Here is a 25,378-nt window from a genome sequence, read left to right on the forward strand (position 1 = left end):
ATTTTGTGATACTGATGTTGGAGTGCATGGGCCCAAGAAATGAGATCCATCTAAAGGATCTCGCTCACCATTATTCAACCAAAAATGCATAATCAGGCGATCAATAGCTACTAAAAAACATTAATATCCCACAACTTGGCTGTAGTATCAAAGAAACCCTTCAGAGGAACATGAGAAGAGAACGCAAGTACTCCAATAAACTAAATAATGGAAACTGTCTATAACAAAAAGCCTCTAGCAAATTCAGGGTCAAGAAAGGGAGAGGAGCAGGAGGAGGAGCTCTCCTTTTCCCTATCCGATGAGAGAATAACTGGAGAAGGCAGGAACAAGGGGAGGGGAGTGGACAAAAACTGGCTTGGGGACAAAAATCTCCAAGACCTGTGTTTGAACAGTAGCTGAGAGGAAGATCTAGGCATAATGTGACGCAGCACTTTGGCTCCCAGAGCGCCTGGGGGTTCTATTCCTTCATGAAGCCCCCTTCCCACACAATCACACGCCCACATGCGAATATCAAGAGTTATAGAAAGGGACCTAGAAGTAGCTGCATCTATTTTTGATTTTCTACGACCACCGTTTGTTTACTCCTTCTATTCCTAGATGATAAAGGTGCAGAACTCTTGGGATTTGGGCTCACAGAATGAGCGCCGTCACCACCGAGGACCAGGACATGTTCTGTGAGAAGGCAGTGGCCCTCATCGTTGACCTCTGCCTGGATGACAACTCTCTCATGAACCCGGAAACCTGTCAAGATTTCCTTGTGCTTCTGACCAATGAAAATCCCATCATCTCCAGCTCAGGTAAGTTTCCTGCGGTGTTTGATGGGAATTTTGTTTGTTGGGGGTTAAGTGGGTGGAGAACATGCTTATGTTTATATGCAAAAGTGAGTCAGGACTTCAAAGGATGGTGACCTTTCTGCGATTAAAACCAAGCTAACAGACTTCTTTGTAAGTTATGTATAAATAATGAATTGCCATTAGTTTCCTGTCACTTTTTTATTTGCCTAATGAGTCTGCTTGTGTTTGATGTTGTTCTCATCTAATGCTAGTCTGTGGCGATTTAGATCATTTGTAACCGTGACACCTCCTTTTCCCCCCTGTCTAATGACAAGTGCGCAATTAAGCTTCGGTTGGAGAAATTTCATTGATGTGATCCATAGAAAGATGGATGTGAGTGTCTTACAACGCACTGCTCCACACTGCAGGTTCACGGCAGTCACGCAAGGTAAAATTGACATGAAATTGAATTCTGGACACAAGATCGAAGCCACTGTGATATCTCTGAGTTGGCAGGTTATAGGAATGTCTAAAGCAATACAAATTATAATGAATTCCCGATCTGGCGAATGCCATGGAGGAAGACGCAGAATGTAATTGTCACTCTGAGTTTCTGTCACGGGAGAAATCAAATAAACCGCTGCAGGCCCTAACCTGCATCATGTCCCCGACCACTGGGATAGTGAATGCCACTGTGTGTTATCCACAAATAAACATGAATCACTGATGCCACAGAAAAGCACTAATGCCGGCACTTTAATAATGCTCAACTGCTTATGAAGTCAATTTTAAATTGACATATATTGGGGGGAAGCATAATAAATAATCCACAATCTCTAACCTGTAATCAGGGGCGCCGGACTGGGGGTAAAACCAGTACTGATTACCAGGGCCCCAAAGGAAGAGAGGGCCCTTGAAAAGTCTGGAATATATATTTTCAAGGGGGGGGGGGGGGGGGGGGGGGGGGCATTAGGCAAATCTGCCTATATTTGACATGTATCATTGCTACTTTAGGTGCAGCTACATCAACACATAATACAATCACTATAGTACTATAGTGCTATATACTATAGTTCTCAACTGGTGTCTCACATTTCTTAGTAAAAAAAAAAAAAGCTAAATGAAAGTAATAAAATGGCACAAAAAATGCATATTTATATAAATGTATAATAATAATAAAATATAAAATGTCATTTAGATTTAAATAAAATTTAATAAAAATATATTAAATCAGTTTAATCATTAATCTTCTATTTCCTAAGTAGATGTTTGGTCATTTGTATTTAGTTTTAGTTTTATATATATATTATATAAATATAAATTCTAAGTCACATAATTGCAAAATAAGTAGCCTTAAATAAGAGAAAATGCTTTCCATATTATTTGTTGCTGATGTCAAAACAAGGTATCCAATCAAATCATATTTTGACACTAAAAAGCTAGCAAAATTAGTCAGGTTGAACATAGACATGCTGGAAAATCACGACCAACCATAAAAAATAAACTACACAAGAAAAGAGAAAATAACCTCCAATGAATACGCATTAGACTTCGTACTGCTTTGGATTTCCACTTGATGTCCAATTTAAAAATCGCAAAACCAATTCTCTGTATTACTTTTTCCATGATTTATGCTACAGCTAAAGAAAAAAGCTTATAATGTCATAAAGTCATAATGATTGAGCTCTAATTAGGACGGAAGCGCTGAATGTGTGAAGGGGAGATGCCTGCTGACTTTACTAGTGGTAGAGGGAGGCTCTGGAAACTGCAGTCCACAGTAATACTAGATGAATGAGGGACTGCTGCTGGCCTCCGCAACCCCATGATGAGAGCTGCACCCAGCCTGCCAAAAAGCAAAGGTCATGCATCAGGAGAGCCAGGTGGTGCAGCACTCGTGCAATGCCAAAACCCAACACGATAGAGCAGCACTGAGAACGTAACAGAGGAGGGCACTGATCAGCACATTGCAGTTTGTTGCTAATTGTCTGAAGCAATTGTCCAACATCCCTCTTGAAAAGATGTCAAGTGGAAAGCATGTGTTACTGCAGCTGCACTGTAGTAAAGTGTGTCACTTTTCATTAGGAATTCATGGAATGCTTGTGTTGAAGTCATGCCTTGGTTTTCTCATGAATGAATATTTCAAAGATGTCAGATCTAAACGTAACAAAAAAGCAGTTTGTTTAATAATTTAGTTTCGCCTCTAACACTTCGAAGATCTTTCTATATTTCACTTTGTTTCAAATATTGTGTACACGGGCCTGGATGCTTTCAAGCCTGCATGACATGATATGCTCTTATAAAAACACTTTATGCCAACTTTGTAATGGAGCTACAAAGCCATGTCTTACCTGTATCTATAGGCTTCGTGCATTTTTGCCATGTCCCCACCACTTCAGAAAATACAGCACAGCATATATATTTATCTAATATAGGATGCATTTCTGGGTGTTTTCATTCAGTTTCTTTGTGTTATGTGGCAATGAAGCAAATAAATGTGTTGTTTTTATTGTTTTGCGTAGTTGTTATAACAATACTATAGTACACAAAAAGAATAAGCAAAACAGACATTGAATGAATCTAACATAGCCAAGTAGTGCGCTCCCCGATTCATATGCAGCTCAAATGAGTCGATTCTTTTTAGTGAATCAAACACAGACAGCTAACATATCGTAAGAAGAAAAGTATTAATTTGTTTATAATACATTTACATCTGTTAATTTAGTATTATTAATGTAAACAACGTAATTCTATGCTCTGAGGTTCAAACATAACTTTGCAGTTATCTGTGAAGATCATGCTTAATATTTCCAGCTATTCAATGCATTTATCCACTGACCTAGAAAATCCAGGACAAATTTGTTTACATTTCAGTTATGACTTGTATGTTAAAAAAAAAAAAAGAAGATCTTAATAGTGTTTTAATACTTGTTCCAATGCCAGGTCAGAACCAAAGCTATAAGTGTAAACATTCATTCCATTATTCATTCACAAGAATTACAATTTTATTGACCACCTTGTATAGAAGGATTGTATAAAAGGTGCAGAGGAAGGAGAATTTAAGACATTCAAAGTCAATATAATGCCACTCAAGCACATTATGATGGCATTTGTTAGGTTTGACCATCTTTCTCACCCCATTTCTATTGTACAGAAACCCTCAAGGTTAAATCAATTACATTTCCTTTCAAACATGATGAGAGGGATATGACTGAGTATAATGGTTACACAGTAGAGGGCATGTGGACTGGGGACCTCATTTCTTTCCACTAGTGTTGAAAAAGAAGAAGAGAAGCCATGCAGAATGCTGGTCGCATTACAAAGTGGTACCTCTCCTCCTGTTTCTAGCACAATGAGCAGAACTTTACTATTCGTCACTAAAGAGTAGTTTAGCACACTAGGCTCCACTGCAGTAAACCAGCTGCTCCATTCTAGAACTACTACTGCAACTACCGCATTATGTGGCCATAAATAAATAAAACAGTGAGTAGACATCAGACCAGCAGGTAAAATAACATACACACTCTGTCTATATGTTCTCCTCCCCGCTGAAGAAGGAACAAGATAGATGGAGAGTTTTGTGTGGCTGTGTGTGAGTGTAAAATATCTTCCAGGGGAGTTAATTCTCAGTAACCCAGTGGGGAATTCCTGTGTGCCGGTGAGGTCTGATTAAATAATTTAGCATACCCCAGTGCTGTGTGCCAAACTAATTTGTGACCATACCTTTATAGACTTTGTTAATTACTGAACAGGTGTAGAGCAGGCACAGCCAAAATAACATCCTTTGTCATTTTTCTTTATAGGCCTTAAGCTTTCTCACTTGCACTAAGCTTATTCTTATAATAGCAAAATATGCTGGGAGTTTGGCAGTGCTGTCAACTTAAGTATAAATAATGTGAATTTATGCAATTTAGCATTTCAACCTCATCTCTTAATTTGAAAAATTCACACTGGCATCAGAACTAAAAACAAAACAAAAAACCACATAAATGCTCCTTTAATTACAGAGCTCTTCCAGAAATAAAATGTAAAGAATCATAAAAATAAAATGATATTAAAAGTATTCTACTATACATGACACTTGTGCTATGTTATAAAACAGCTTGTGAAAAAATATGAAATTTAAGTCATTTTTCACTGATAATCTTCTACTCCAAGTTGCGATAAAATCAACGAGTAACAAATCATTTTAGAAGTGTGTATCCCAAAAGCATTATAAGCCAAATATGGTTGCAAGTACAACTGTTACCAACATTGTTTCCTGATTTAGTGTTTTCTAAATCCACTGAACAAATGCATATAGCATCGCAAACTTGTGTTGTTAACCTGTAGTGCAATCTATGTCTGTCATTCCATATATATACAAATTGTATCTTATGTCTTCTAGTTTAAGAGAATTAAAGTGTCAATTTTAAAGAGAAGACCTGCAAAGTGAAAAAAGAAGAAGAAGAAGAAAAAAAAGCGAAGGAGTCCTCAGAATCCTTGTTCATTATTATATACAGCAACAATGTGACATTAATTTGATTTTAAACTGATAAACTGCATCTTCTTTGTTTACTGAAAGATAAGCTAAGATATCTTCACACAATCACAGTTTGTTAAATGATTTTGGAGCGACATGTTAATAGATGATGTAAAGTAGATGACAGAATTTACGTTTTTGGCTTAACCATCCCTACAAATACTACATTACTCAAACCCACCCTTGGTTTCTTTCATACACTGCATAAACCTCTAGTTGAGGCCATTAAGAATAAAATACTTGAGTGTTTAGACAATGCAAAGGACATTGATCTCTGATGTCCATCCCCATGTGCATCACTTCTAGGAATCGAAACCTTTAAGCCGTAACCATCTCAAAAGATGAGAGTGGGCAAATAAAGAAAGCCACTGAAAATGAGCCTGACTATAACAAAAGGAAAATTTAATCACAGGCCGCCCTGTAGCAGCACATGGAGGGGATTCAGGGGGTTTAGGCAGAGAGCAACATCCAAATGGACTCAATTCTAAAATCTAATTTCCAGGGTCTGCCTGTTATGGGTGACTGTGACATTTCATCCTTGATTGTGTTAAATTTGTTCTCTGTTCAGTAGCATGGGCCGAGGTTAACAAGCCCTGCGAATAGAAGTGGATTCTGACAGTTCTATTGCCTCTCAGGGGCAAGCCTCTAAACAAAAAGAAATTCAACAGCATTTTCAATATTTAGTGCAGCGTTCAGCTTGCACAACTGCTGGGTATTGTACGATGTTTGTGCTATGTGTAAATATTTTCATGATATTCCTCATGTTCTGGAGAATCTGGTCGCACGGCAGAATGTGTGCACACAAGGTGCATTCATGATTAAAATGTTACGCAAATGTTTTTGCAAGAACAAAATATACAGTCCTAACAGTAAAAATACACATGGGTTTGGTACTATAAGCATGATGCTGTAATAGATTCTTCAAAATGAATAAATGTAATGCAGCATTTAACTGGTCAATGAGCTATACAGTTCAACTTAGAATAGAGTGAAAATAAATAAAGTACAAATAAATAAAGTTAAATGTAGAAACAGCCAGAAGCTAGGGTTTTTTATTATTATATATTCTTGGCAAAAGAGAGGAGTAAACTGTTTTCACCACCTGGGAATATAACATACAATTTTTCAGCTCATAAAGCTGATTACTCAGCGGCAAATACAAAGTGCCATTGAGACCGATATTCATGAGAGGTCAGAGGTACAATCAATCTTGCAATGGTTCCAAGGCAAGCTGATAGGTTCATAAACTCATCCGCTGCCATACATTTATAATAATTCATTAGGCTCTTTACACTTTCTTTCTAAAGAAGCATCAGTGTACTCTTAGCTAAATACTCAGACTTCAAACTCTTACTAGCATATAACATGTAACACAATAGGTTCGATTTGGTCATACAATGTAGTATAAAAATCGAATAATTATATTTTCATGAGATATGGCTTACTGTACCATTTGCACTGGTTTTGGATTCCCATTAGGCCCTGCTGTTAAATGTGAATGATGCACTTTTTGAATACTGCAATACTGTATTTCTACATTGACAGACATACACAAAATTAAATTAACTTTTTTTTACTCACAAATATTAACATTTTACTTTCTGTTTACTTTGATGTCACACCTCACGATAGTTGCTGCTAAAGATGCTAAATAAAAATGTTTATCTTTGCAAAGAATGCAAAGATAAATATTATAGTGAAATGACTAAGTGAGCTTTCATCTTGGAAATACAAATGGTTATTTTGCATTTTTAATCTAATTTTAGAATTGGACCCTGGTAACGGAGTACCATGAGTGCATTGCATTGTGTGATACACTGACTCAGTCATTATGCTCCAGTTTTAAAGCAGATTGTTGACTTCCTATTTCATACATACAGCAAATATACAACCTGGGGTTGTGAAGTTAATTGTTCTTACACTTAGTAATTAGTCTGTAACACAGCCTAACCATAAAATATACTTCGTATGAATCTAAAAGCGAGTTTGTGACTCTGTATTGCAAAACAGGACAAAAGGCAAATTCATCATGCCTGGCAGAATCATTATCCAAAGCTTGTGAATATTGATTTCAAACATGGTTGAGTTATCAGTACTGAACAAAGGTACAGAGATACTTGAGGTACAAAGCAATAATACAGCTTTATACATCATTAGTATAATTAATGACCCATACACAAGAATGATCAAGAATTGTTCCCTCTCTCCACCTTTATTAATGTTTAAGTGATTTCGAGATTTGCCCACCCATCAATACACTTTGAATCCTTTAGTTTACATGCAGTATTGATGATTTGCATGAGTATTGTTAATTTAATACGATATATGATGTTGAATAATTGAATCAATTCATCTGTATGTCTTTATTTCTTCTGCTGAACATAACATAAGATATGATTTGAATGTTTTGTCCATATAGTAAGTTAACTGGATCCAAAACAACGACAAAAAAAAATAAAAAAAACATGGATGGAATCCTGTCTCCAGCACGGAAGAAAAAAGGTAACTATGACATTTTATCTTACAATTACATAGGAAAGATGGTACATACATGATTATATTGAGTGAACTGTCCCTTTAATTTTTTGTTATCCCTGCACATTACCAATCTAGCTCAATAACTGATAGCTGCCTTACGGTACATCCTCATGTCCAGAGAATAAATTACCAATTAAACCCACATGCTCCATTCTGTTAGTTTGTAAAATCAGTCTGCACAGCGAAAACCCTAGCCCTTGTGATTGAGAGCACACATAATTACCACATGATTTACATTAGAATAAGCCTTGTTGTATAGTATCTCATTGTAGGCAGGAGATGGAAATTAAAACAGACCTCCGCTTTTGACCGAACCCTCCAGAGGCTCCTCATTCAAACCTCAGCCTTCTCTCTGCCATCATTAGCATCCCTTTCTAAAAGCCCATATGCTGAAATCTAAAATCCTGATACGTTTTTTGATACAAAACATAACAAAGCCACAATTACCACTAAGCAAATTATGAGTTTAATGAAAGATGTGCTGTATCATGATTAAAATAAATTGAAATATGCATGCTGGAAGTGGAAAATAGCACTGCACCATTGGAAGACTATAGTGGAAATATCTGTGGGCCACTCAAAAATGTCTACATCAGATTATCTCTTGAAGTTCTTATGAGTGGTTTCGGTATGTTTTAGTAAAGTGTGCACATGTAGCTTTACTGCATTTGAGAAAAGCAGAGATGAAAGTTCAGGGCTCTGCTCACCCACCCTTCCATCAATGAGCACATCCCCCTCCCAATGCAGCTACAAGATCACTGATGTTAATCTGTCTAGAAGTCGGCTAGGGGGAACCGTGACATCGCAGCTGGAGAAGTAAGCAAACCACATAAATGTAAGAACAAGACACATAGGGTTTGTAAGATGGAAGAGCTTATTAATGCAGCCATGCATGCATCACTGAGCATACCACACAGTTAGACCTGGATCCTGCATGGATCCATATTTAAAATTAAAGGAAAATTTCACCCAAAATGAACATTCTGTCATCATTTACTCACCCTCACTCTGTTTAAAACCTGTAGGACTGACTTTTTTCTATGGAACACAAAACATTATTTTTTTAAAAGAATATTTTGCCAGCTATTTTCAGTATAATGAAAGTGAATTGGGACTGGGGTTGGCAAGCTCTGAAATGACATGAAAGTTTTACATCCATACAAGTTCATGGTCTTCACGCAAAACTGCTGTATGACTTGATAAAGTGCATAGTTGTTTGATATGTTATTTTTTTTTTTTTGACATTTTGGAGCTTGACAATACCTTTTAGGTCTTTTATAATTACCCTTCCTGCATTTTTATCATTTTAATCGAAAATAACAATTACTGACTTTCTTGCCAATATTTTTTGAAATTCATGAGGCTTTTAATTAACATGCATACTTTTTTCGTCACCCGTTTTTCATTATAAATGAAACATTATAGAGCTTTCCATGCAACAAAACAGCACCACTGCACAGAAGACTCCACCTCCTCCCGGCGACCAGGTGATGACGCTGACCCCAGACAGCGTGAGGAGATCCTTCAGCAGCATCAATGCACGCAAAGCTCCGGGTCCTGACAACATCCCTGGGCGTGTACTGAGAGACTGTGCAGCAGAACTCACTGATGTCTTCACAGACATTTTCAACATCTCACTGAGTCAGGCTGTTGTTCCCACATGTTTTAAAACTACCACCATCATTCCAGTCCCGAAGAAGCCATCTCCATCCTGCTTCAATGACTACCGTCCTGTTGCACTTACCCCCATCCTCATGAAGTGCTTTGAACGGCTAGTCATGCACCACATCAAGTCTGCCCTCCCCCCTCCCTGGACCCCTTCCAGTTTGCATATCGGTCCAACCGCTCGACCGATGATGCCATCTCCACTACCCTCCATTCAGCACTCACACATCTGGACAAAAAGGACTCATATGTCAGAATGCTGTTCATTGACTTCAGTTCAGCATTCAACACAATCATCCCTCAACAGCTCATTTACAAACTGATCCAACTGGGGCTCAACACTTCGCTGTGCAACTGGCTGTTGGACTTTCTGACTGGAAGACCTCAGGCAGTACGGGTCGGCAGCAACACATCCAGCACCATCACACTGAACACTGGGGCCCCCCAAGGATGTGTGCTGAGCCCCCTCCTCTTCACTCTGCTGACCCGTGACTGCACACCTTCACACAACTCCAACCTTTTTATTAAGTTTGCAGATGACACGACTGTGGTGGGTCTCATTAGCAACAAAGATGAGACAAACTACAGGAGCGAGGTGAGCCGCCTGTCCGGGTGGTGCAGTGACAACAATCCCTCTCTGAACGTGGAGAAGATGAAGGAGATTGTTGTAGACTTCAGGAGAGCACACACTCAGCACGTTCCTCTGACCATCAATGGTGCGACTGTGGAGAGAGTGAGCAGCACCAAGTTCCTGGGTGTGCACATCACAGAGGACCTCTCCTGGACTGAAAACACAGCAGCACTGGCCAAGAAATCAAATCAGCGTCTCTACTTCCTCCGCAAACTGAGGAGAGCCAGAGCCCCGCCCCCCACCATGTACACCTTCTACAGAAGCACCATCGAGAGCATCCTCTCGAGCTGCATCACTGTGTGGTATGACCCCTGCAACGCGTCCTGCCGAAAGACTCTGCAACGCATAGTGAGAGCAGCTGAGAAGATCATTGGTGTCTCTCTCCCCTCCCTCCAGGACATTTATGGAACCCGTCTCACCTCTCATTCCACTACCTCATCAGTCAGTTAAATAAAATAACTGCTCTTGAGCCCTTTGCCACTTTAATCAGACCTTACTAAGCTTTTGTTTTTGCACTAAATAATCTTTTATCTGCACTGTTGTTCACTTCATTGATTTGTACTCTATCTGCCTTTTGCCTTGCGCTGCTTTATTTCACTTTATTTTTAATTTTATTATATGTCTTTTTTAACATTCCCTTATTGTATAGTTGTATCTACATTTTATATTTTGATCTAGATTTTTAGGCTTTAATGTTAATGTTATCTGTGTGCACCGGGGGTCTGAGAGTAACGCAATTTCGATTCTCTGTATGTATGTACTGTACATGTGGAAGAATTGACAATAAAGCAGACTTGAACTTGAACATATAATGATATCAGCTATTAGTACAAAAAAACTATATATATATATATATATATATATATATATATATACAACCCGAATTCCGGAAAAGTTGGGACGTTTTTTACATTTTAATAAAATGAAAACTAAAAGACTTTTTAAATCACATGAGCCAATATTTTATTCACAATAGAACATAGATAACATAGCAAATGTTTAAACTGAGAAAGCTTACAATTTTATGCACAAAATGAGCTCATTTCAATTTTGATTTCTGCTACAGGTCTCAAAATAGTTGGGACGGGGCATGTTTACCATGGTGTAGCATCTCCTTTTCTTTTCAAAACAGTTTGAAGACGTCTGGGCATTGAGGCTATGAGTTGCTGGAGTTTTGCTGTTGGAATTTGGTCCCATTCTTGCCTTATATAGATTTCCAGCTGCTGAAGAGTTCGTGGTCGTCTTTGACGTATTTTCCGTTTAATGATGCGCCAAATGTTCTCTATAGGTGAAAGATCTGGACTGCAGGCAGGCCAGGTTAGCACCCGGACTCTTCTACGACGAAGCCATGCTGTTGTTATAGCTGCAGTATGTGGTTTTGCATTGTCCTGCTGAAATAAACAAGGCCTTCCCTGAAATAGACTTTGTTTGGAGGGAAGCATATGTTGCTCTAAAACCTTTATATACCTTTCAGCATTCACAGAGCCTTCCAAAACATGCAAGCTGCCCATACCGTATGCACTTATGCACCCCCATACCATCAGAGATGCTGGCTTTTGAACTGAACGCTGATAACATGCTGGAAGGTCTCCCTCCTCTTTAGCCCGGAGGACACGGCGTCCGTGATTTCCAACAAGAATGTCAAATTTGGACTCGTCTGACCATAAAACACTATTCCACTTTGAAATAGTCCATTTTAAATGAGCCTTGGCCCACAGGACACGACGGCGCTTCTGGACCATGTTCACATATGGCTTCCTTTTTGCATGATAGAGCTTTAGTTGGCATCTGCTGATGGCACGGCGGATTGTGTTTACCGACAGTGGTTTCTGAAAGTATTCCTGGGCCCATTTAGTAATGTCATTGACACAATCATGCCGATGAGTGATGCAGTGTCGTCTGAGAGCCCGAAGACCACGGGCATCCAATAAAAGTCTCCGGCCTTGTCCCTTACGCACAGAGATTTCTCCAGTTTCTCTGAATCTTTTGATGATGTTATGCACTGTAGATGATGAGATTTGCAAAGCCATTGCAATTTGACGTTGAGGAACATTGTTTTTAAAGTTTTCCACAATTTTTTTACGCAGTCTTTCACAGATTGGAGAGCCTCTGCCCATCTTTACTTCTGAGAGACTCTGCTTCTCTAAGACAAAGCTTTTATAGCTAATCATGTTACAGACCTGATATCAATTAACTTAATTAATCACTAGATGTTCTCCCAGCTGAATCTTTTCAAAACTGCTTGCTTTTTTAGCCATTTGTTGCCCCCGTGCCAACTTTTTTGAGACCTGTAGCAGGCATTAAATTTTAAATGAGCTAATTAAGTGGATAAAAGTGAAAAAAAAAATTCTCAGTTTAAACATTTGCTACGTTATCTATGTTCTATTGTGAATAAAATATTGGCTCATGTGATTTGAAATTCCTTTAGTTTTCATTTTATTAAAATTTAAAAAACGTCCCAACTTTTCCGGAATTCGGGTTGTATATATATATATATATATATATATATATATATAAACTATATATATAATTCTTTGACAGCATTGCAAGTATTATTGTGTATTTTCTATCATTAATTGATAAGATCATATAACTAATCTGCTTTAATAATAGGTCCAATAATAATAAAACATTAATAGAAGAACATACTGTAAAATGTGCTGTAATGTGCATTACTGAAATAAGAAGAAAATTAAGATGTATTTTAAAAAAAATCTCTACTAGCCTATATTTTATTGTTAATGTAGGTAAATATAAAAAAGGTCAATATGTTTTGTTGCATATAATATGTGATCCTGGACCCCAAGACTAGTCATAAGGGAAATTTATGTATATTATGCATAAATGAGCTTTTTATTGATGTGTGGATTGTTAGGATAGGACAATATTTGGCCGAAATACAACTATTTGAAAATCTGCAATCTGAGGGTGCAAAACAAAATCACAATATTGAGAAAATCTCCTTTAAAGTTGTCCAAGTTAAGTTATTAGCAATGCATATAATGAATAAAAAAATTAGGTTTTGGCATAAAAGAAAAATCATTTTGACCCATACAATGTATTTTTGGCTATTGCTACAAATATACCTGTGCTACTTATGACTGGTTTTGTGGTCCAGGGTCACAAATAGATTTTCACCATCAATTAGATGGTGATGCATTTTATATTTAAAAAAAGTTATTGTAGCTTACAGTAGCCTAATTGTAATAAAATTATAACATACATATATAAGGTAACATGTTAACGTTTTATTTATTTATATTTATTTTTACTTTAAACGAATAAATAAATTATTTTTGTTGCCTAAGCTGCGGGATAATGTTTTTCAAGCAATTGTGACCGTTCTCTGGCTGAGTGATAGCGTGTGTGTGCGCGTGTGTCGCCCCTTGACAATTACAATACAGCATCTCTCTCGCGCTGAGCAATGGCTGGCTTCCTCGCGGTGCCATAGAAACGCGGTCCCGTGCGCGCTGCTGTGGAGACTAGTAGGAGCTCATTCTGAGGCGAGCTCGCGGATAGACAAGAGCTGTTTTGAGGCAGGGGGTCTCAAAAAACTGCAGGAAAGCGAGTTTAAGTGGGAATACAAGAAGTGAGAGACAAGGAAAAACGCTTAGCGGTAAGAATTACTATATATAATTGTGTTATCAATAAAGTTGGGAAGGCAATTTTTTTGTAGGCTATCAGTGCTTTACGTGTTTTGACAGAACCGCATTACCTATAAAGACACATTTATTTATTTATTTATTTTTGAAATACATTTGTGTGCTTAAATGCCATATTTTAACATATATTATAATTTTGTTCCTTGTATCTGTTGTTTAATTTAAGAGTCGAAAGTTCCTGCAACACTGATAGGATTTTCATGCAGGTGTTCATCTAATTAGCGTTAAAACCTCTTGAAGCTCCCTTGAGTACGGAGGGATCATACCCTGCCCTGTTTCATAATAGACTAATTAAGAAATAAATTTGCATAAAACAGAACTTTGGGAGGGGGTGGAAGACTTTTATGTCGTTTTCTTCTAATCAAGTTTTTAGTACCTCTTAATAGGCACCATCTGTGTCTGTTTCGTCCCAGGGAAAGCCTTTATGACACTAGTACAAAGGTTGATGTCTTTTATACAGTGTTGCATTGATTACAAAATAGCGTCTCTGTGCTTTAGCTTTGAGCATATTTAACATATGGCAGTGAAAAGAAGGTGTTGGTAGTGCCCTGGGGCTGCTTTGGGCAGCAGCTATCATTTTATACTAGTTGTATATTGATTCAAGCACAGAGCATGTATGCGGATCCAGTGAATGGAGTGCTGAAAGAGGGAAGGCGGAATATACAGTAAACACAGCACATAAATTATCATCCACAAAGCATGCTTTTGTTCTGTGTGTGAATGTGAGTAAAAGAGGGTGAAGCAAGTGCAGTGACCTGCTTCCTGGTGCAGTGGCAGTTTGATCCATCACGGTTCCTCTCAGCAGGTCATCCAGAGCCTCTTCCTGCACTGGCAGTTGATCACACTGGAGATGATATTGTTAAAGCATTGTTGTCAACTGCATCTCCCAAAGCTGCAATGTAGGCAAATGAAAGATCTGGCTACAACAGCCTGTGGTGCATTGCTTATCATCCTTTAGTATTACACTGACTCACTGTCCCAACCTTTAGGTGATAATGACGATGCTGCATGTGCACAAATACAATTGGCAATGGGGAAAAAATCGCCAAAATGTGTGTTAGGGGCAGAACGTCTTAGAGAGAAAGATGCAACTCAGCAGCAGTTGCGTTCAATACTCTAGGGAGAGATACAGGGGCTACAGTGATTGCTTAATGAAACTGTTAGTAATGATATTAATGTTTTATTTGTTGTGACCTGCGTGAGACATCTTTTGATGTTAGCGCTAGAAAACGTGTCGAAAAGCACATTTAACCACTTGAATTATAAGGCAGCTGTATTTCTGTTGTCAAACTATGTAGCAGGGTTTTTTATTTATCAGATTTACTGATAATGGATGCATAATATTGCATGACTTTTTGCTGACAGGGTTGTATTTTTATAGTCATAGCGCTGTGTCATCAGTACAGCACTAATGATTTGGTCGAACTATATGGCCAACCTCAATATGCTTTGTTAAAACCTGTGTGAGGTTTTATTGAAAGCTGCTAGCATCTTATGTTCATTTCTCTTTCTCTTGCACAAAGTACACTGTGTTTGATTGAAACACTTAGAGACAGTTTTTACCTTTAGGCATAAAGCTGTAGCCAACTGAAGCTATATGGCTATACTGTGTAACCCCACATTGTCATTTTCAAATGCTTATCGTAAATGCAGTTCACCTTTCATGGGACCCTTGTTGTTGCCCTTCAGAATTGGCTGACAGAAAGATTAAGGGGTATTTGTGTCGCCAAATACAGGCATTGGCCACTCACTTCAGTCTATTCTGTGAATGACTGGCCATGTCCATCAAGACCAGTAAGCTAGCTGTTCTCTCGCCTTATCACTGGCTCACACTCCCCTTCGCCTGCACAACAAATGCTAATCTAGCCCAGTTTCAACCTAAAGGAAGGGGATGGTACTTCCTATGTGGCACATGATGTGATTTCTTTTGCTTGTCTGGAAAAGACACCATCCTGAACTGTGTCCGATGCTCGTGGCCTTTGGGGTGAAAACAATGCTTTTGAGTTTTGCATGTAATGAGCTGTATTTATAAATGTTCTCAGTTCTCGCACTTCCTTCTTCTCTCTTCTGTGGGGTGCAATGAAGGCGAGGAACATGCTAATAACTTGTTAAAGCTGCAGTGAGATTTTCCTTCTTCGCCTAATTACTAGGAGTATTTTTTAAATCCAGCACTGCTTATGACTTTGCTAAATGGTTATATTTAAAGTTTAACTGAGCTGAAGTTCAATAGCTCTCTTAAAAGTTTTCCACACAAATTGTTCCTCTGGTTGCATTCAGATTTGTCATTTTTATTTTAGGACTTCAAAAAACTATGAAAAATAAATTACACACATTATATCTACAACCCTCCCCTCATCTTGTTAAAGTCAGCATGAGAGAGATTCACCTAATGTATTTTCTAAATGCATGTTACAGATCTTATTGTGATTGTGATTGTGATCAATTAATCTGTGCATATTGATTTATTTATTTATTTAATAAAAAATATTCTTGACTTTTCAAATTAGTCAAAATATCATAACTCAGTCTTAAAAAATAACACACTTCTCTCTAATGGCATATGCCAATCTTCTTCTATCATTTAGTTTCTTATAGTCAGCTGCAAGCTTGCATTCAGATCTGTCTCCATCCAATCAAAAAATTAAAATAAAAAAATTGATAGAACCAAGCTCCGTCTTAAGTTTTATTTTACCTTTGATAGTCTGTTTCACTCAAATGTTCATTACAATACAGAAGAAAAGATCTGGATCATTTTGCGATACCCTTACCCTCTATGAAAGCTAAATAGTTACCTTCTATTTTGCATTATTTTTATCATTATTATTAATGAAAGTCTTTTATCTCTATCAACGAAAATAGTTAACAATCTCCTGCCTGTATGGAAAAGAGTATGTGAATGGAGCATCAGCAGCTGTCCCAGCAATCACTCCGCTCTGGGAGAAACCCTGCTTAAAGCAATCTTGGAGCAAGAGGAACCCTGCTTTGAGCGATCCTGCAGCAAAAGAAAAAACACGCGTCGACTTTCAAAAAACCCGCTCCTCGCTTCAGGCAAAATCACACAACTCTTCCCGCTGTTCACTTAGTCTGGTCTGGAATACAGAAAACGGTCCTGCTGAATAGTAAAACATCCCATTGCTGTTATTCTAAACGTAAAAAAGTTAGCAGTCTTTAAAGGGGTCATATGATGCGATTTCATGTTTTCCTTTCTCTTTGGAGTGTTTCAAGCTGATTGTGCATAGATAAGATCCCTGAAGTTGCAAAGACTAAAGTCTCTAAACCAAAGAGATATTCTTTATCAAAGTTAAGACTCTGCCACGCCACCCTAAAACATCTCATTCAAACACCCCACATGTCTACATCACTATGTGGAAATATTTGTGTAATGCCACCCAAATGTTCACGCAAAGAAGGCGTGGTTTTAGTAACCGCAGTTAGTGTTGAAGCAGCCATGTCAGGGAGATGCTGTGTGTTTCTAGGCGAAAGCAAAAGCACCTTATTTGGACTTTCAAAAGTAGGTGCATTTAGGAATCTTTAAGATTACTTACAATAGAACAGCAACACATTTTATGGACGACTGCATGTACTGCACATACGAGCTTCATCACTGTATCTGTCGGGCCACTTTTTTCCCATTTCGGACTTGAACTGATGGTAAAACTAATGACATTATTAACTGTCTTTATATTTATTTTGAAAGATAAGGCTTGCGATTATGGAAAGGGGTATTACATTTCTGACGATTGCTTGCGGTGTTCGGCCAATCACAATGCACTGGGTCAGTTGGCCAGTCAGAGCAGTGTGTTTTTTGAACATTAAAGCATGTCAACATATTTAGTTACACCAAATACACAAAATAATGATCTTTAAAAAAGCATCATATGACCCTTTTAATCAACTGAAACTTTCAAATAAATAATACAAAAGAATGAAGTCTTAGATTTAGCAATCTTACATCCAAATAAAGAGTATGTGGTTATGATCATAATTTTTACTTATAGAGTAATTTCAATTAATGGAAAAGTATAGCTTTTTTGTCTCTATAACATAATCAGTGATTGCATGAATTGGACTAATGTGTGGAATAGTTAAATCAATGCAGGTGGCTGTAGTCCAATGTTCAACACAGACATAACATCAGACCGATAACTGTACGGTTGAAATGGGTTTTATGCACTTGGGGCACTGGAATTACAATAGAGAGAGGTAATCGTAGGTTAACCTATGGCCATTGCCACTCAGCAATCAGAGTAACTGCTTCTCTGCAAATTGATGCTAGAGTAGGCCATGAAAGAAGAGGACTTTCCCATGTTGAAATATTAACAGCAGTTATTTTTATTTAATTCACTCTGCTTTAGGAGTTTTCACTTTTTTAAACCTTACCCCATGATTGATGCAAGCGTTCAGTGTTATTTCAAACTCTATGAAGACTACCAGCTTATCTGCAGGACGTAAGATCTTATTACTGGCATCAATTCACCATGCAGTTTGTCCATGCAGGGAATACTTGGTCCTGCAGTGAATGAAATAAATGATTAAAAAGAGCAAATCATCGCAACATACCGGCACAACTATAAATAGTGTGATTTTAATGAAGCACTTTTGAGACGCTTTATTAAAGTGCTTTGTTTCTGCATTAGGCCTGTGTTTCGAGTGCTGATGACAAGCACGGCGTTCTATTCATTAAAGTAGGCTATAGCCTTATGTTCTCTTTGCTGGCCCTGACCACAGCTGTCACAACCGTATACTTCAGGGACTAGTGAATGGCTGCAAGCTAATAGCTGGAGCATATTTAACTGGATTTCACCCTCTCCCCTCCAGAGCTTTGATAGGGCTCAGTAGTATTTGATGGAGCTTACATAGAGTCTTAGAGCTTGAAAGGAAGTGTTAGGCCTATAAATCTCTTTTCTCATTTTATTTTATTTATTTTATATGGCAAATCAATAAGTTAAATAATTGAATGTGCTCATTGTTCTAGAAAAAAAAGTAATAGTTTCTTATATGCCGTTATTTAAAATCACAGATTTTTAGTCTTGTTATAATATATGGTTCATTTTTCCTCATCAAATATAATGTCATCCGTTTTTCTATTTAATCTCATGGCTGAACAGAGCAGTATTTGATAGCAATACAGCCACTATTATATCACACAGCTACTTTAACTGAAACTAACTGGACAAACATGTTCAGTATTATTTTTATGATCGCATGAAGGTTTGAAGGATAACTGAATAACGGTTTTCTAACAAACCATGACAGATGAAAGCAAAATATAGCGCTGGTTTGCAGTTTTGAAGCAGTGACAGCAACACCATTAACAATGGTGAACCCTTATATATCAAGTAGCAGAGTTAAAATAGGGGGTGGGATATGTCTAATGGACAGGTTTCTATGGATACCAGGTTAGATTTGAAGACACTTGAAGAGAAGTTTAAAAAAAAAAAAAAACCTGGGGCTTTGGTTGCCGTCCGCCACTGGTACCAAACAAGCCTTAATTAGATTTATTGGTCACAGGAAATGTTTCACTGGATTTGTTTCAGCCTCAGCTGGTTAAACAATAATACTACTTGATAAAATTAGACTCAACAAACAAAGGAAAACTGATTTTGCAATGTATTACTTGTGATCTACACAACAAAATTGTTCTCTTTAAACGTGATCTTACATTTTAGAGAATTAGAGTATAGACTCCAGCGTAGTTCTCATCATGCTTTGAATGGGACTTAATGGGGAGAGTAAAAATGTTAAAAATAACATTTACTTATTTATTTATTAGTCAATTCCATAGCGTTCCATCTTGTTGTGATTTAAAATGCTTTATTTACACTGGGTTACCATTGTGGTGAAGTTTGCAGTTTGAAGTTTGCTTAGAGGACAGGTACATTTGGAGAATGTTTTTGTTTCTTTACTCAACAAGCATTTAATAATTAGAACTTTGCATTCTAATACACTCTAAAAACTGCTGGGTTGAAAACAACCCAATTTGGGTTATTTTGGCAGCCCAGCGCTGGGTCAAAAAGGGACGAACCCAACGCTGGGTTATTTTATCCCAACCAGTTGGGTTATCATGTTTAACCCAACCTGCTGGGTTGCTTTTTTTAATGGTTTAAAATGACTACATTGCAGGGTTTCAAAAACCAGAGCGGGTGTTTTTTATCACTGTATTTCAGAAGGAAAACTACTATACTTAGAAAATGTTCAAATTTATTTCGCATGTAATGCTTGATGAGGCAGCGTTTGTGAGCTCAGTGCCGCTTTGCAGCCATTACCGTCGAAACCTACCTCTCCCGCTTAGCGCCTCCTGCTGGCAGATAATTAACTCTCAGAGTGCCGCCACCAATTGAGTGTAAGGATGTGGGAAACAATGCATGCTACGTTAACATGAACCCAAATTGAGCTAGGCATTAAACCTACAAATAATGTTCATTTTAAATATCACTTTTACACACAAATAATAATTATCAAAAGGAAAATATTTATTAAAAACAAGAGTAAAGTCAAAAAGTAACATGTAAGAAGAAATGCAGAAAAGGATGGCATTAACAGCTACAGTTCATAAAGCATTGAACATTCGTTGAATATAACTTAAAATCAAATTGGACTTTGTTCAATTGTATATATTGTATAAAAATATACGAAAACACTATTATACAATAAATTTACAATTAGTTAGGTTCTTTAACAACTATTCTGGCATGACAGTACACAAATAAATCACAACATTAACTCTGATATTATAACATTTAACAGACGTGTGTGTGTGTGTGTGTGTGTGTGTGTGTGTGTGTGTGTGTGTGTGTGTGTGTGAAAGAATGTGAGCATGTGTATGAATGACAGAGTGTAAACTCTTCTACTAAACAACACAGAAAAAGCATTTAACATTGTTTTTACATATTATACAATTACAGTTTGTTTCATAGTCCATGAATACAGATCAAGCATCACGGTCAATTTTCATGATCTCTTTAGCATAATTGATGTAGTCATGAAGAAGCCCCATCAGCACAGCATGTGACATCTTCTACATCATCCAGGGCAGCATCCTCCTTTAAAACCACTGCTGCATCAGTTTAGGGGAAGGACATTCTCTTCTTTGACCAGCATTCATCCAGTCACCGCCTGTTCTTCATCAGTGGCCTAGAAAGAGAAACACATTTGAAAAAATAAAACATTTAATTAAACTATCCATTTTCAGGTAGAGATGTATTCACATCCGTAAGGATAGGTAAATAATCTGTGTTAAAGTTTCAACACTTTGTGAGGTTGTTTAATGTCTCGGTCCACCACAGCGCTCCAGAATGCTATAATGGCAGCACTATTGTGAGGGCACATAATATTGTTTGAATAAATATACTGCTTTCAGAAAGCTTCTTTACTGAAACATTAAAACAGACATGACATGCACATTAGGGATGGGCGTTTTCCGCAAATATCATATTCGAATATTCGTTTATTTAAATTACATTTAATGAGACAAACGTTATTTTTCAGCAACATTTATTGTTTCCATCATTTTGAACAAGCTTACACACAATAAGCTTGAACATCACACATCATGTTTTGTAGCTGAAAACCTTTAACAATGCGTGCAAACAAACAAAAGTAGATTAAAAGCAACAAAAAAAAAAGAGAACAAAGAAAAAAAAAGTGAACAAAGAAAAAACGTAAAGCAGCCTGCAGCAATTAGGCTATTGTAGAACATAGCCTACACTTAACTTTGAAACCTTTAAACTGTCAGCAAATCTTTTTTGCTTTTTTTTCTATTGTTTTACATGTTCTTGTTAAGAAATACTGGCATGTAAACATGATCGGGGGAAAGTCTGCTCCTTAGTTTGTTAACAATAAGGCCGGCCGCGGAGAAAACGCGCTCTGACGGCACAGGCGTTGGCGGGACTCACAAATAACGGTGTGCTAAGCGAATAAGTTTTGTGAAGCGCTTCGTGTTTTCGTTTCACCACTGAATGGGATCCTCATCTGGTGGAATACATGGCTCCAGCAAAAACTGTTCCCACTCGTCTCGGCTGGACTCTCTGTAATCATCGCTGAAGAACTGGCTCAGCCTTTTCCGACGAGTGGGCATTGCATCCTCTTCATCGTTGGTGACGGCGGCTGCATCCGCACCACTCGCATTAAGGAAAATTTTCTGATAATGTTCAAAAAGTTTTTTTCTTACTTCTTCTCTCGTGTTTTCGTCGAGGAACCTGAGATGTTTGTGCCGAGGGTCTAGGGCAGACGCGAGAAGAGGAGTTTTCACTGCATTCTCCAAGTTAGCGGTGTTTATTCGTTGCTTGAGAGATGCTGCAAGAATGTTCTTGAATTCGGTCACTTTCTGTGATTCTCCACTGCATATTTGAAGTACTGTAGAAGACCGCAGTTCTTAGGGGCCATTCACTTATCGCGTCTTTTGCGCACTCAAGTTCGTTATTTCCAATGTAGGTGCGCGGTATGCACGCTCATAATGGAAGCCCGTTTTCCAGGCGCGTCCGCACAGCATCGAGTTAAAAACATCTCAACTTTTGAGATGGTGCCGCCAGCGCACCACAGGTCATGTGACAAGAACTAAGCTGTATATCATAGCTGTATATGGATTGCCATTTTGAAATAAATTTAGTAGCAGAGCTACTAAAAGCGATTTTTTTGTGCTGCAAATTCATTTATCCTTTGCTGAAATTTCTGCGTCTTCATGGAGAGAGCGCGTCATTGGCAGACGCCTCAGGAGCGCTTCTGCCCGAGCGCCTTGGAAAGAAGGAAAAAGCGGCACGCCTAGCGTTTTCCATGCGTTTTTAGGCGCGATATGTGAACAGCCCCTTATTCCTTCATTAATTATTTTTTGCTTGCATACATCTTCAAATATGCCGTGGAGAATCACAGAAAGTGACCAAATTAGGTTTTATTGTGAACTTTTTTTTTTTTTTGCGAAATTCGAATATCATTTTTACTTATCGAATAATTAGAGCAGAACGAATATTTGAATGTTCGACTATCCGTGCACACCCCTAATTCACATACCTCACAAAATGTTCATGTGCCTAGGTGGCTGCTCTTCAAACGGTTAGTTCACCAAATATTGAAAATGGTCATAATTTACTCTCCCTCATGTTGTTCCAGACCCACACAAACTCTGCTCATTTTTGGAAAACAAATGAATATATTTAATATTCTTTTAATTTGTGTCCTCCATTGCTAGTCTGGGAGACCAGTATTTTATTTTGAACATGCATGTTTGCTATCATATGCTTTAAGATTTATTCATATATAAATATCGGAATGAATTACTTCTACAATAACTCTGTATTTATGAGGCTTTAAAATACTGATTATCTAGACTATAAATGGATTAACAAAATTATGAGTAAATTAAAAATATATTAATTTCAATATATTCAAGTCTTATAGATTTGGAATGGCATGAGGGCAAGTAAATGATTTTGTGTGTGAACTTTACCTTTAAGAGGGAAGACCAAGAATGATGACTCTCCAAATCAGACAAGACAATTCCAAAGTTGGTAAAATCTCAAAAGTTGATAAAATCTCAAAAGAAAGATGCTCTCCCATGTCTCTGGCTTTTAACATCTACAAAAACAAAAAACAAACATTATTTTACTCTTAGTAAAAAAACAACAACAACAACTGATAACATGAATTTATGAAGTTTACTTGCCTTAAACTATCTTTCCCTCTCTTCAGAAGAAGCTGAGAAAACCACCTCCTCACACAAACAGACTTCTGTGTCCTTAACTCCAGTTACTGTAGTTTGAGTTCTGCAAAGAGGGACATCAATGGTTTCAATAAAATATGAACATGTGATCACACTGTTGTTGCATCAAAATGTGAATTAAACAGGGAGGACACAACAGAAACATGAATTTTCAAAAAAATAAATAACACATCAGTCTCAAAAGAATGAAGTTATCTTGTCTCTGGATTTCAACATCTACAAAAACAAACATTATATTAGTCTTAGTAAAAAATAAAGATAACTTGATGTTATTCTGAAGTTTACTCTCCTTAAACCCGTCTGTCCCTCTCTTCAGAAGAACACATCCTCCTCCTCACAGTCTGAGACTCTCACACAAACAGCTTCTGTGTCTTTAACTCTCGGCGCACAACGCTGACACAATGAAGACACGAGCTGGACAAGTCTGAAATATTACATGTAAAACATAATTTTAACAGTTACCACTTCAACAGCCTCAAAATAATTATGCTAGTCTTTACTACACAATGCCGTTTCCTTTAGGAGACAAACATACATTCAGTTTAACCGCGAAAAAAAAGACAAAGTAACATGACTGTAACCGTGACCATAACCATCTATTAACGCCTCAAAAAGTACAGATAATGTAAAATCTTATGTAAATATGACAAAATTCATTCACTGACGTTATATTAAAATTACCTCTTCCGTTCAGTAACGTTAAATGATGCCGTTAAGACCTCCGTGTCTGAGGCGAAACCGCGTCTGTTTTTTTTTTTTTGTAATATAACGTTAAGCTTCTTTGTTTCCGCCTTTCATACAACCAGGTAAACAATAAACGATAACTTTACATTTTGAATATTTACTTACCATAGTCTTTCACTCACTTCTCGCTTCTTTCGCGCTGAGAAAATGGTGGCTGCTCGCACTGGAGATGTACGATCTTGACGTGACGTGCGTGCTCTCCTTCACGTCCGCGTTCTCAACCCAGTCCCGCTGGGTTAAAACATCCCAAAATCCTATCCAGCGGCCTCAACCCAGCGTTTTTTAGAGTGTATGTGCTATCAATAGCTAATAGTTCATTAATTAGTTATTACAAAATTACAGGCTAATTCAGTGAGAAAAAAAATGAATCGAATAACCATCAATTTGAGACTACTTAATTGTTTAATTTTATAATAATATCAATCCATAATTGGATTTGGTGAAGTTATGTTTGTGAAAATGTACATGATTAAACCATTTAAATACTACACCCTTTTTTAGTGTAGACAAGTCAACTTGTAATTGATATTAAGAAGCTCAACAAGAAGTAAAATGTTTCCTTCCACACAGGAAGCCACTCAGTACAGTCATGAATGCTTACAACATTTGTTCAATGCTATACACTTGTTCAAATTGCCTTAGGAATACTAAGAAGAATGCAGTACTTTTATGTTTGTCTTTTTGCTTCTGTATGTAAACAGGATCATTCACAAAGTCTTGAAGGCCTTTGGAGGTTGGAGTTGGTTGTTGTTAATGTACTTTGGCTTGTGTGAGATGAAGCTGTCAAACCATAAACACTGTTATGGTTGTGTAACCTTGCATCACACCCATTAATATTTAATTTGCAGCAGAAAAGAGTCTAGCTGTCTGACAGGCTAATACATGTCTTATCTGCTTATCTTGTCTGAGGAGGGTCCAAGTCAGGCCACTTATTAACTCTAATAAGTTTTTGAAGAAAACACTGGTTTTCAATTCTCAACAATACATAATTCACACTAAATGCAGAAGAGTAAAAACTGGGCAGTTAAAGTAATAGTTTACCCAAAAGTCACAGTTGGTTAGGCCTATGTGTTAACGTAAACAGTTGAGAAACGGTGTGTATCAGTATATTGGATCCATGCTTTTCTTAAA

At 37.5% G+C, this 25,378-nt stretch overlaps 1 protein-coding gene and 1 long non-coding RNA gene across 4 annotated transcripts in view; both read left to right on the forward strand.

Moving 5' to 3' along the window:
* Nucleotides 1-456: 456 nt before the first annotated feature.
* Nucleotides 457-25,378, forward strand: part of syt6b (synaptotagmin VIb) — a 32,976-nt gene continuing 8,054 nt past the window's right edge. For 2 of the 3 annotated variants that reach the window (XM_059537774.1, XM_059537775.1), the window contains exon 1: nt 457-797. In XM_059537774.1, the coding sequence (XP_059393757.1) occupies nt 638-797 (160 nt within the window). In that variant the 5' untranslated portion in view covers nt 457-637. Of the gene's footprint in view, nt 798-13,544; nt 13,743-25,378 lie in introns of those variants that run through there. The other variant, XM_059537776.1, reaches the window with a different exon arrangement.
* LOC132126287 (uncharacterized) lies at nt 20,349-20,674 on the forward strand. The gene is made up of 2 exons (XR_009427371.1): nt 20,349-20,569; nt 20,605-20,674. It is a non-coding gene; the product is annotated as an uncharacterized LOC132126287 (long non-coding RNA).

The sequence above is a fragment of the Carassius carassius genome, chromosome 44, assembly GCF_963082965.1.
Source record: "Carassius carassius chromosome 44, fCarCar2.1, whole genome shotgun sequence".
Taxonomy (NCBI): Eukaryota; Metazoa; Chordata; class Actinopteri; order Cypriniformes; family Cyprinidae; genus Carassius; species Carassius carassius.